Source organism: Engystomops pustulosus, chromosome 3, assembly GCF_040894005.1.
Source record: "Engystomops pustulosus chromosome 3, aEngPut4.maternal, whole genome shotgun sequence".
Taxonomy (NCBI): domain Eukaryota; kingdom Metazoa; phylum Chordata; class Amphibia; order Anura; family Leptodactylidae; genus Engystomops; species Engystomops pustulosus.
The window spans coordinates 213,313,691-213,328,094 of NC_092413.1; the positions used below are offsets into that span (position 1 = coordinate 213,313,691).

Sequence of the window (14,404 nt, forward strand, 5' to 3'; positions counted from 1 at the left end):
GTGTGGGGACATTACTGGGGGGCTGTGGGGGACATTTCTTGGAGCGTGTTCACACATGGCACTAGGACAGGCCTCGGTTTGATCTCATTTGTGTTTCCAGTAATACACATGTGATGGGTCACACGCTCCTGGTTTTGTTTAAATGCAAGACAAAGGTGTGAGCGCAGCCTTACAGTATTTGGGGGAGATTGTTAGGGGCGGCAGCAGGATAACACTGCCAGGGAACCAAGATGTAGGGACAATGAGGAACATAAGATGTGGTGATGGGGATTTCTCCTCTGTTCTCTGTAGCTGTATATACTGGAAGTAACCTTGTTATTGGCACAACCACATGTGAGGGGGTTCTGTACAGGAGGGGGCATTACTGAAAGTGCAATACACATGCATTGGGGCCCGTGCCCCGGATCTTTTACCACCCTAGCAACGCCCCTGAGTCCCAGACTGCAATAATCAGCTTAAAAGTGTCTGTAATGAAGCTTTATTGATAATTCTTGGTCCAATTACATCAAAAAATTTGGAAATTCCAATTGTCACTTGGGCAAAAAAAATTTTTTTCTGGAGCTATACTGTTTCGACTTACATACAAATTCAACTTAAGAACAAACCTACGGACCCTATCTTGTACGTAACCCGGGGACTGCCTGTACAGGAGGGAGCCAAGCCACATGGTTCCTGGTCTGGACCATCAGTGTTTAAGCCCACACAAGAGACAGCAGGTCTGAAGAAGGTCTAACACCAAAACATTGGGGCCGAATCGCCGGGTTTCCCGAATATTACCAATTGGCGCCGTTTTTCCCTGAATTGCCCCGGGTTTTGGCGCACGCGATTGGATTGTGTCGCATTGGGGTCGGCATGCACGCAAAGGAAATCATGAGCCGTGGCCGTCGGAAAACCTGACGGATTCGGAAAAAAAGGGGTATTTAAAAAAGAATTTGTGTCGCTTGACACGCACTTACATGCACCAGGAAGAAGAAGGTGAACTCCGGCGGACCTCGGCGCTGCAGCGGCACCTGCTGGATATCGGGCGCGCTTCAGAGAGCGTCAGAGAACGCGCCGCTGGAACGTGACTGGACCGGGAAAGTAAATCTGCCCCATTGTATCCAGCAATGGAATAAACTTTATGAATTGTGGACTTATAAATGGATAGATAATGGGGGTCATTTTCCATAGTCTGATGCGCTTTCTTTAGTGACTTTTTGAGCGTATTGTGGTATTTGCACAATTTTTTGCGCCAGTTTTCTGGTTTGCGCCTAATTTGTCTTTGTATTTCTCCTGCTTCCAGATGTTTGGATCTTATTTAACATTGATTTGCGCCTATGTGGACGCAAATAATCGCACAATAACACACCGGTCGTGACCATGCTTAGGAAAGGCAATGGTGTGTTTTGTGCAACAAAATTGCTCCTTTTATAAAATTTGTGCCTAATAAGGCGCAAAAAAAACTTTATTTTTTGCACCTGATTTGTATTTTTCATATAGACTAACAAAAGACGCAAAAAGAGCTCAGAGAAGGGGGAAATAAGATAAATCACCCCCAATAGGTGTACGATCAGCAGATGGAAGCCATAGGTAAGTATAAAATTGACATTTATGAGTACAGGTGGTCCCCTACTTAAGGACAGCCGACTTACTGACAACCCCTAGTTACAGCTGGACCCCTCTGCCCCCGTGACCTCTGGTGACCTCTCTGGATGTTACTATAGCCCCAGGCTGCACTGATCAGCTGTAAGGTGTCTGTAATGAAGCTTTATTGATAATCCTCGGTCCCATTACAGCAAAAAATGGTTAAACTCTGTTGGTTGGTTGTCACTGGGGCAAAAAAATGTTTTGTCTGGATCTGCTATTATAAAATATACATATTCAACTTAAGAACAAACCTCCGGACCCTATATTGTACATAACCTGGAGACATTTGAAATTTGACACATTTTATCCCCATTTCCTCTCTTTTCCAGTATTCCGCCACTTTTGATGACTTTGTAGCTGGGAGTTTCCTGCACATCCAGCACATTCACCTCCCGAGCGTCCTGGACATTTCTATAAGCTGTGGATGGAGAATTGGGAATCGTCTCCAGGCTATCCCGGTGCCCACAGAAGGCCAGGCCTGTGATTGGGTCTATGACAGCGAGACGGGCGTCCTGAGCTACCTGGGTAATGTGACTAGAGTCGTATTCACACTATAATATGGGCCTCGTTTACCAAAACTGTGTGACAGCAAAACTCTCATTGCAACCAACCAGAGCTCATCTTTGATTTTATAAACTGCTGTGGAGAAATGACAGCTGAGCTCTGATTGGTTGCCATGAGCAACTTGTACAGATTTGCATTCAGATACTTTTGATAAATCTCCCTATTACTATGTTATCATTCCTGGTACCCCATGGGTGATCATGTATAGAAGCGCTGTTTTAGGACCTTTGAAGGAAAGCTGATTCTAGTACCAGATGTACGAAGTGATTCCAGACTGGTGGGGGCCATAATATTCATACAGTCCAGGAACCATGGTGGTCTTATTCTGCCACTGGTTGTTGGTTCTTATATAGGACAGTCAGGATGTTCTTCTAGAGATCTTCTCATCTTTCTATTTTCCACCAGTTATATCATACTAACCTTATACATGGGCGTGGGTTCCATATTTGGGGCATATGAGTCTCACCCCGGGCTCTGCCCCCAAGGTTTTATTAGAGAGTAACCACTTGATGCCACATGGAGGATCTCATACACTTGTGGGCGGAGTCAGATTTGACAAGAATATAAAAACCCATTACTGGTGGAGCAAATGCTGCCAGAGGGGGCGCACACCAGTATGTCAGTATGTGCTTGGTTTACAATCCTTCATCCTGGTGTTAGATTTCCTTTGTTATATCTGTGCCATTGCGAATCATTATTATTATTATTATTATTATTATTATTATGATTACTTAGAATATTTTTATTTTATTTTTTATATTTTTTTTAAAATTTATTAGAAGTATCCATTTGATTGTCATTATTTAGCGTCAAAATGATTATTCTTATCGTAATCGTTATTATTAGTTATTATTAGTTTTATTAATATTATTTATCAGCAGAATTATCCCTCTCATTGAATATCACATTTTGAACATTTTTCTTTTTAGCTGATCTTTTGCCGTAGAAATAAAACAATAAGATAAATACGATGTCTCCGATATTAGCAAATTTTACCAAACAACTGCGCTTTTATCTTCCCATTTACTTCATACGCCGGATCACGTAAAAGTATAAAAATGATTGACCGTACTGTGTACCAAACTCTCGAGGAAATTTTTTTTTAAAAAAAACTGTTGTGCTTTTTATTTTATTTCCCCCCCCCCCAATTTTCGTTTATTTTTAGTTACATTAGCGCTGTGATATAATTAGTCAGCCAAGTAATCCAGTTTACAAGCTTTGTAGAATTCTTCAGCTGCCACTCAAGGAAAAGCCCCAGGCTCTTAGATTACTACCCCCCCCCCTTCCTTCTCCTAACCGAACCCCATCCGTGTTCCATGTGACTCAGTCTCCATGACTACTGGCTACATCTGCTGACACCCCGCTCACTATTTACTGCTTAATTAAGAATTTTCACGGCTCAAACCTTCTCTGCCTTCAAGAACAAGAACTTAGTGTCAGGAGAAAAATTCCACGTACGTAAGAAGCCGCACTTTTTAAATTTGGAGACCTGACGGTGCAAAAAAATAATAAAAAAAAAATTCAAAAATATTTCAATAAAATCCCTTTTGGCGATTTATCCATCAAAAATCGTGGGTGATGAGCAAAAATAGAGGAATGTGTGCCGGAGCCGGAGGAGACGAGGCTGGAAGGGCCGCGTTGGCAACTTCAAATAAGCGCCACGGCCTGCCTTGTCAGCGGGCGGATAAAGCTTCATTTGTTCCCATTTGACTTATGCAAAAAAAAAATGTCTCGGAGCCCCCCCTTCTCCATTTTGCAGACGCAAGGTCCCCTCTCCCGGTTTTGTCGGGCAGCTGGGCCCGGAACGACATCAGTCAAAGCGTATAATCACTCGATTCAGCGTTAACAATGGTACTTGTAGGGGGGCGGCCGGGGGGAGGCGTAGATGACAATAGGAACACAATTATTGCAGCTGCTGGGAGGGCTATAACTCTTGGTATAAGAAGCATGAGACCTGATGAGTGAGGGGAGAAGGGTCGGGGTAGGGTGTATTATTTATACTATGACTTTTGGATGCGCCGGTGCCGTGCCGGTAGGGGGCCAGCAGCTGCTCGTGCTTCCACCTTCTCCAGTAATTGTACATTCTGTCAGGGGGTTAAGTTACTTTTGACCCCCGAGTCTTTATGTTGATGAAAGACTTTATAAAGGGTAACACTGTTAAAAAGTGGCAGGGGGTGCATTAAACCGCAAACAAATGCTTATAAATTCATATCAGATGCTACTTCATTCACAAGCGTGCTTGTAGATTCACACAGACCTGCCTCAGATGGGCACAACAGAGCCATTCAGGGGATGCGAGCAGCTGAGCCGTGTTGGTTATTTTTTTTGTTTGTTATCCTTGAAACGGCCAATAAGAGCTGTCAAAAGAGTTAAAAAGGCGATTTGGGATCATTCTCCGCTGGAGGAAATGCTCCGCGTTCAGTCAAGGAGAAACTAGATATCAACAGAACTGCCCCAATCCAGACATATATATATAGATCTCTAAGGAATTTGGGCAAAAATTGAAGATAAAAAAAAAAGTGATAAAAATAGCAGGTAAGTAAATAAATAGATCAAGAAAAAGAGACAGCGATTAAATTGTACAGAGAGATATAATAAAGAAACAATAAAAGATATCAAGAGGAAAGAGTTAAATAGACCAAAATTTTAGAAAAATAATGAAAGGTATGTAAATACATAGAGCAAGAAAAGGCACAAAGATAAAAGAAATGGTTAAAAAAATAAAGAGCGAAAATAAAAATATCTATAGGAAAGAGATTGATAAACGTATAAATAAATAATAAAAAAAAAAACTTTATAAAAATATAAATGAGAAATAGATGAACAATAAAGTTTGGAAAATAATAGATTGATAGATGTATAAATCAATATTTAAAAATAGAATGTCAATGAGAAATGGATAAATAAACAATGAAGTTAAGAAGAATAATAGATAAGTAAATACATAGATCGAGGAAAACCGCAATAATAATCGTATAAGGAAATCAAAAAATTATTAATAAAAAATACCAATAAGAAAGAGATAAATTTAAAAAAAGTTAGAAAAGTCACAGTAAATAAATAAAAAAAAAAGGCAAATCGATAAAAATAAATTGATACATGTATAAATAAATAAACAATATCTATAAGAAGATCAATAACTGTATTAATAAATAACAAAGAAATAAAAAAAATAAAGTAAGTATCCGTAAAGGAATAGATCCATAACTTTAATGAATAATAAATGTATCAAAGTCTTAATAAAAGGAGGAAATCAATAATGAGGTAAATAAAGTAAAACTAGACATAAAAGTTTCAATTAAAAGTAAATGATGCAATAAAAACTACAAAAATCATCAAAAAAATAAAAAAAATAGAAAAAAAAAAACAAATCAAAAATAGAATGTAGCTCAATGAAAAACAGAAACAAAAAGATCATAAAATGTGTAAAGAAATGTTTCAATACACAGATGGAAATAGATGGAAAGGAAGTAATAAGTCCACTGAAAAGTTAACTACATATTCAATTAAAATAAATCCATAAAAAGTAAATACATATTTGACACCCGCTACACATAAAAATGATAAAGATAAATATAAATGAATGATTATATGACATTAAATATGAATGACTTTTTTATTTAGAAACTTTTCTACAGATTGTTCAGACTTTTCCCCAATAGATTTCACTTTGCCCTGGAAACAATTTATAGATTTTCCATGATCTGTTATTCTTCACAGCAGTGATCTGAGGACACCGACTACATCCACTGAATATATCAGCTAACAATATGAGAGAGTGGAATATACTGTACATCTATACATAGTATAACACATGACTTATTGATAGATGCACAACATATTGTATAGAGCAGTGATGGCTAACCTATGGCACTGGTGCCAGAGGTGGCACTCAGAGTCCTTTCTGTGGGCACTCAGGCCATCACCAGAGATGACTCCAGGTATCTTCCTGCAGTCCCAGACAGCCCAGGACTTGCTGTGCACAGAGCTATTTTAAAGTGACAGCTCTACCTGGGACTATTTTCTGCCTTATTGGTGTCCTCAGGTGCTGCTATCAATGAAAACTGTGACCGAGAAGGGAGTATAAATCACAAATTAAATTTTTGTGTTGGCACTTATATGGCAATAAATAAGCGGGTCTATGTTGTAGTTTGGGCACTCGGCCTCTAAAAGGTTCGCCATCACTGCTGTATAGAGGGAAGAATAGATGGAAACAAATAGAAACACAGACAGATACCCAAATAGATAGACAGATAGATATATAGATGGATGGATGGATGGATGGATGGATGGATAGATAGATATGAGATAGATAGATAGATATGAGATGGATGGATGGATGGATGGATAGATAGATATGAGATAGGAAATAGATAGGAGATAGATAGACATGAGATAGATAGATAGATAGACATGAGATAGATAGATAGATAGAAGATAGATAGGAGATAGATAGATAGATAGATAGATAGATATGAGATAGGAAATAGATAGATAGATAGACATTAGATAGATAGATAGATAGATAGATAGGAGATAGATGGATGGATGGATGGATAGATAGATATGAGATAGGAAATAGATAGGAGATAGATAGACATGAGATAGATAAATAGATAGATAGATAGATAGATAGATATAAGGTAGATAGATAGATAGATAGATAGACATGAGATAGATAGATAGATAGATAGATAGGAGATAGATAGATAGATGTAGATAGATAGATAGATAGATATGAGATAGATGATAGATAGATAGATAGATAGATAATAGATAGATATAAGGTAGATAGATAGATAATAGATAGATAGATATGTGATTGATAGATAGATACGAAATAAGAGATAGATATGTGATAAGGATACAAAATAGATAACATCTAGATACAGTATAACTGGCTTATAGTTATTAGAGAGATTGTAGATAATCAAATATAAAGAAAGAAAAGGGATAAATAGATGGATAGATATATTATATCTAGAGAGATAGATACATAGATATTACTGAAATAAAAAAAATTGAAAGTATTTTCTAGATAAATCAATAGGAAAACAGAAAGAATGAACAATATTATGTGGATTTTTTTTCTGGTTAATTATTTCCAACATATCCCACTGCTGTTTACAGCCATTATATTTACCCACTGTACAAAGTAAGGGCTCCTCTCTGGAGTGGGAATTGAAATCCACACAAAAAAAACGTGAAACACATACAAATTCCATGCAGATGTGGTACCGGAACCTCTGGTATAGTTGTAGAGAAGCAGGGAGCGTTCCAAAAGGTCCAAGTTTATTTCAAGTGAAACAGAAAGATAGATAGAAAAATAGAAAGATACATTTTGGATAGAGAGATAGAAAGATAGATGTTGGGTAAATAGATAAATAAATAGATATTAGCTACAGAGATAAATATAAATATTGGATAGAAAGATAAAAAAGATACAAGATAGAGTGATAGATAATAGTGATAGATACATGGATAGATAGATATGAGATAGATAGATATGAGATAGATAGATAGATAGATAGATAGATATGAGATAGATAGATAGATATGAGATAGATAGATAGATAGATATGAGATAGATAGATAGATAGATAGATAGATATGAGATAGTTAGATAGATAGATATGAGATAGATATGAGATAAATAGATAGATAGATAGATATAAGATAGATAGATAGGAGATAGATAGATAGATATGAGATAGATAGATAGATAGATAGATAGATAGATAGGAGATAGATAGATAGATATAAGATAGATAGATAGATAGATAGGAGATAGATAGCTATATAGATAGATAGATATGAGATGGATAGATAGATAGGAGATAGATAGATAGATAGATAGATAGATAGATAGATAGATATGAGATAGATATGAGATAGATAGATAGATAGATAGATATGAGATAGATAGATAGATATGAGATAGATAGATAGATATGAGATAGATAGGAGATAGATAGATAGATAGGAGATAGATAGATAGATAGGAGATAGATAGATAGGAGATAGATAGATAGATAGATAGATGATAGATAGGAGATATTGACAGATATATAAGTAATAGCTTACAATAAGGGGGTCATTTATGTTATTTCCCCTCCTCTGCGCTCTTTTTTCCTCTGTTGTGAGTCTATGTTTTGCACCTCATTTGTCTTTGTTGTTTTGGCTCTTTGTTAAATGCAGTGTTTTTTTGAGTCTTATTAGGTGCAAATTTGAAAAAAGTTGCGATTTGTGTAATAAATCCTACCATTGCCTTTCCTAAGCGCGGTCAGGACTGGCGTGTTACTGTGCTATTATTTGGTCCATATAGACGCAATAGTATAATAAATTGGGCGCAAACATCTGTAAAGAGGCGCAATGTAATGACAAATAGGGCGCAGCTACACACTGCGAATTGAGGCGTAACATTCTAAAAAAGTGCAAAATAGGCGCAAAACAGACATTGGGCAGCAAAAAGGCTCAAAAACACGACGGGAGAAAAAGATAAATGACCCCCAATGTGTTTTAAATAAGCGATAACAATCACTGCCCTCTCCTATCCCCCGGACTGTTCTTATGGTAATTGATGCACTTGTTATTATACCACAACTTTTTCTCCTGTGTAGCGCTGCCACCACTTCACCACTAGAGGACGCCAGAGCTTGGCTCCCGCACTGCTTGCAGCTATTCCCTCCGCCTGGAGCTATGATACATTCCGCCTGAGGCTACTCCGAGGGAAACTCAATGATATCGTTTAGCGCTTGATTCCCCAGTAATCTGATAGACTCAGCAGGATAAGTGGCTGCTGTAATGTAGTGGGGGGAGGGGCGGGCGTCTCACATAGAGGGATAGGAGGGGCGGGGGTCTCACATAGAGGGATGGGGAAGGGTGGGGGTCTCACATAGAGGGATAGGGAGGGGCGGGGGTCTTACATAGAGGGATAAGGAGGGGCGGGGGTCTCACATAGAGGGATAAGGAGGGGCGGGGGTCTCACATAGAGGGATGGGGAGGGGCAGGGGTCTCACATAGAGGGATAGGAGGGGCGGGGGTCTCACATAGAGGGATAAGGAGGGGCGGGGGTCTCACATAGAGGGATAAGGAGGGGCGGGGGTCTCACATAGAGGGATAAGGAGGGGCGGGGGTCTCACATAGAGGGATAAGGAGGGGTGGGGGTCTCACATAGAGGGATGGGGAGGGGCAGGGGTCTCACATAGAGGGATAAGGAGGGGCGGGGGTCTCACATAGAGGGATAAGGAGGGGCGGGGGTCTCACATAGAGGGATAAGGAGGGGCGGGGGTCTCACATAGAGGGATAAGGAGGGGTGGGGGGTCTCACATAGAGGGATAAGGAGGGGCGGGGGTCTCACATAGAGGGATAAGGAGGGGGGGGGGTCTCACATAGAGGGATAAGGAGGGGTGGGGGGTCTCACATAGAGGGATAAGGAGGGGCGGGGGTCTCACATAGAGGGATAAGGAGGGGCGGGGGTCTCACATAGAGGGATAAGGAGGGGTGGGGGTCTCACAAAGAGGGATGGGGAGGGGCGGGGGTCTCACATAGAGGGAGAGGAAAAAGTAGAAAAATATTTCTATTACTTGGGGTCAATTTTGGTCGCCTAATGTATAAAATAGTAACAATTTTAATATCTAATAATCCATACACATTTTATACGTAGAAGATAAACCCGATACATCTTAAGAAATGGGTGTGGCTTAAGTTCATGTTTTTTACACCCCTTTTCTTATTCAACTCCCCTTTACTTAGGCCCCTCCTCTTCCTTGTGCTCGAAACACTTGATAAATAGTCACAAGGCGTTTTAGACAGTTTGTTGTCGCAAATAAAGACCGATTTTTGTCCTATAAATAATTTTTATCTTTTTTTCCATTTTTGTCTATTTAAAGGGATCCTTTAACCACCAATTTTCCCTCTTTCCCCCACAGTTCTCGAGTAATCGGTGTCATTATCGTTACGTCCCTTCTGTCAGCTGGGCGGAGCAACAAGGAGCTAAATGTGCATTTTGAATGCTCTTTACTGTCACGTGGGTGGTGCTGAGCTTAAACAGACATTCTGGCTCCACCTAGCTGACAATATAGCTCTGAAATTAATGACATTGATAATATGGGAATGGTGGGGGCTACAGTGACTCCAGAATCATTGAAATAGCAACTATTAACGGCTCCAAGCAGATTTGGTTGTTGGAGGTGGTCACAGTTCTTTGAAATTGAATTTAGGGGCAGGTTGAGCATGTGTCCTACTTCTCCAATCATAGCCGTGTCTGCTTCTTAATCAGGGGTGTATCTGCTTCTTAATCAGGGGTGTATCTGCTTCTTAATCAGGGGTGTGTCTGCTTCTTAATCAGGGGTGTGTCTGTATATTAATCAGGGGTGTGTCTGCTTCTTAATCAGGGGTGTGTCTGCTTCTTAATCAGGGGTGTGTCTGCTTCTTAATCAGGGGTGTGTCTGCTTCTTAATCAGGGGTGTGTCTGCTTCTTAATCAGCATTGGTTCTATTTTATCATCAAGATTGTTTCTATTTCCTGATTTGAGGTTTTTTTTTTCTGTTTCTTATTCAGGATGTGTGTATTTCAAAGTCAGGGGTGTGTCTATGTCTTGATTAGAGTTTTGTTTCATAAACACATCCCTGATTAAGAAACAAAGTCTTGATCATAGGACACTATGTGCATTCTCTGTAGCTTTTCTTATTTGTTATCTAAAAATAGGACCCAATGAATAATCTGCTCAGCTTCTCCTGCTCTATTAACATTAACATAACATTTTGCCTACATATAGAACACTATGTATGATCTACTCGGCTCTTCTTGCTCTATAACATTCTGTCTGCAGATAGGATACTATATACAACCTGCTCAGCTCCTCCTCTACAACATACTACCTGCAGCTGCTATATCTACCCTTGCTGCCAGGCTATTCAGCTCCTCCTGCACTATAACATGCTGTCTGCACATACGACTCCATGTACAATCTGCTCAGCTCCTCCTGCTCTATAACAAGCTGCCTGCAGATAGCACACTGTACAATCTGCTCAGTTCCTCCTGCTCTATAACATGCTGCCTGCAGATAGGACACTATGTACAATCTGCTCAGCTCCTCCTGCTCTATAACATGCTGTCTGCAGATAGGACACAATGTACAACCTGCTCAGCTCCTCCTCTATAACATACTACCTGCAGCTGATATATCTAGCCTTGCTGCCAGGCTATTCAGCTCCTCCTGCTCTATAACATGTTCCCTGCAGATAGGACTCTATGTACAATCTGTTTAGCTTCTCCTGTTCCATAACATGCTGCCTACAGATAGAACACTGGGTACCATCTTCTCAGCTCCTCCTGCTCTATAACATACTGCCTGCAGATAGGACACTATGTACAATCTGCTCAGCTCCTCCTGCTCTATAACATGCTGCCTGCAGATAGAACACTATTTAAAATAGATATCTATCTATCTATCTATCTATCCCATATCTATCTATCTATCTATCTATATATCTATCTATCCATCTATCTATCTATCTATCTATCTCATATCTATCTATCTATCTCATATCTATCTATCTATCTATCTATCTATCTATCTATCTATCTATCTATCTATCTATCTATCTATCTCATATCCATCTATCTATCTATCTCATATCTATCTCATATCTATCTATCTATCTATCTATCTATCTATCTATCTATCTATCATCTATCTATCTATCTATCTATCTATCTATCTATCTATCTCATATCCATCTATCTATCTATCATCTATCTATCTATCTATCTATCTATCTATCTATCTCATATCTATCTCATATCTATCTATCTCATATCTATCTATCTCATATCTATCTATCTATCTATCTATCTATCTATCTATCTATCTATCTATCTCATTTCTATCTATCTATCTATCTATCTATCTATCTATCTATCTATCTATCTATCTCATTTCTATCTATCTATCTATCTATCTATCTTATATACACCTTTATACAGGTGATCCATAAATGCCTGTGCCCATTCTATGAATTACAGGAGCAGGTAATAATAGGATCTGGATGGCCGCTCTGATTACTTTCCACCACCTTTCCCATTCATGCATCTATAGACCTTGCTCTGTGTATTAGGTCATGGTGTAACAAAAAGGGTCCTCCATAAACACTTCCAAAAAAGCTTGGAAGTGACACTTGTGTAAAATGTCTTGTGTACGATGTAGAATTATCTCTATCCTTTAAAAGATATGAGGTACAGTACCAAAAAATGCTATTAATGGGATGAAGAAATGGAAGCAACACTCCTATCATTTCAGTTTTTATTAAGGATGAAGGACCTGCACAGAGTCACATGACTGTAAGAGTGCAGGTCCTGAAGTGGAGAGTGTGAGGTGCTGGAGGTGCTTTGTTCTGCATTAGTTATGGGTGGTCTGTAGGTAGACTTTCTAGTTTGGAGATCAATAATTAGGGGCTTTGTTTTGGGAGAGTCTGTATTTTGGGGTTTTAGGGGGTGTATATAGAGGATCTGCTCTGGGATCTGTTTTGTGGTCTTATATATGGTTTTACTTTTGAGAAATTTGTGCAAAAGTAGCAACAAAACACTAAATATATAGGGGGTCATTTATCTTATTTTTTCCCCTTCCGTTGGTGATTTTGCGCCTTCTTGCTGTGATAATGGATGTTTGCCGCCTTTTGGTGCAATAATAGACTCTCAATAGAGGGATAAGGAGGGGCGGGGGTCTCACATAGAGGGATAAGGAGGGGTGGGGGGTCTCACATAGAGGGATAGGGAGGGGTGGGGGGTCTCACATAGAGGGATGGGGAGGGGTGGGGGTCTCACATAGAGTGATAGGGAGGGGCGGGGTCTCACATAGAGGGATAGGGAGGGGTGGGGGTCTCACATAGAGGGATAAGGAGGGGCGGGGGTCTCACATAGAGGGATAAGGAGGGGTGGGGGGTCTCACATAGAGGGATAAGGAGGGGCGGGGGTCTCACATAGAGGGATAAGGAGGGGCGGGGGTCTAACATAGAGGGATAAGGAGGGGCGGGGGTCTCACATAGAGGGATAAGGAGGGGCGGGGGTCTCACATAGAGGGATAAGGAGGGGCGGGGGTCTCACATAGAGGGATAGGGAGGGGCGGGGGTCTCACATAGAGGGATAAGGAGGGGCGGGGGTCTCACATAGAGGGATAAGGAGGGGCGGGGGTCTCACATAGAGGGATAAGGAGGGGTGGGGGGTCTCACATAGAGGGATAAGGAGGGGCGGGTGTCTCACATAGAGGGATAGGGAGGGGTGGGGGGTCTCACATAGAGGGATAAGGAGGGGTGGGGGGTCTCACATAGAGGGATGGGGAGGGGTGGGGGTCTCACATAGAGGGATAAGGAGGGGCGCGGGTCTCACATAGAGGGATAAGGAGGGGCGGGGGTCTCACATAGAGGGATAGGGAGGGGCGGGGGTCTCACATAGAGGGATAGGGAGGGGCGGGGGTCTCACATAGAGGGATAGGGAGGGGCGGGGGTCTTACATAGAGGGATAAGGAGGGGCGGGGGTCTCACATAGAGGGATAAGGTGGGGCGCGGGTCTCACATAGAGGGATAAGGAGGGGCGGGGGTCTCACATAGAGGGATAGGGAGGGGCGGGGGTCTCACATAGAGGGATAAGGAGGGGCGGGGGTCTCACATAGAGGGAGAGGAAAAAGTAATGGCAACCTTACATTTTCTGAAAATATTTCTTTTACTTGGGGTCAATTTTGGTCGCCTAATAGTAACAATTTTAATATCTAGAAGTCCATACACGTTTTATACGTAGAAGATAAACCCGATTCATCTTAAGAAATGGGTGTGGCTTAAGTTCATGTTTTTTACACCCCTTTTCTTACTCAACTCCCCTTTACTTAGGGCCCTCCTCTTCCTTGTGCTCGAAACACTTGATAAATAGTCACAAGGCGTTTTAGACAGTTTGTTGTCGCAAATAAAGACCGATTTTTGTCCTATAAATAATTTTTATCTTTTTTTCCATTTTTGTCTATTTAAAGGGATCCTTTAACCACCAATTTTCCCTCTTTCCCCCACAGTTCTCGAGTAATCGGTGTCATTATCGTTACGTCCCTTCTGTCAGCTGGGCGGAGCAACAAGGAGCTAAATGTGCATTTTGAATGCTGAAACAAATTAGGCTCTTTACTGTCACGTGGGTGGTGCTGAGCTTAAACAGACATTCTGGCTCCACC

At 40.6% G+C, this 14,404-nt stretch overlaps 1 protein-coding gene across 1 annotated transcript in view; it reads left to right on the plus strand.

Annotated features, from left to right (window-relative positions):
- The window catches only part of PKHD1 (PKHD1 ciliary IPT domain containing fibrocystin/polyductin), a 358,183-nt gene that overhangs the window by 209,960 nt on the left and 133,819 nt on the right, over positions 1-14,404 (plus strand). The window contains exon 49 of the mRNA XM_072143767.1: positions 1,956-2,151. Within this exon, the coding sequence (XP_071999868.1) occupies positions 1,956-2,151 (196 nt within the window). The remainder of the gene's footprint in view (positions 1-1,955; positions 2,152-14,404) is intronic.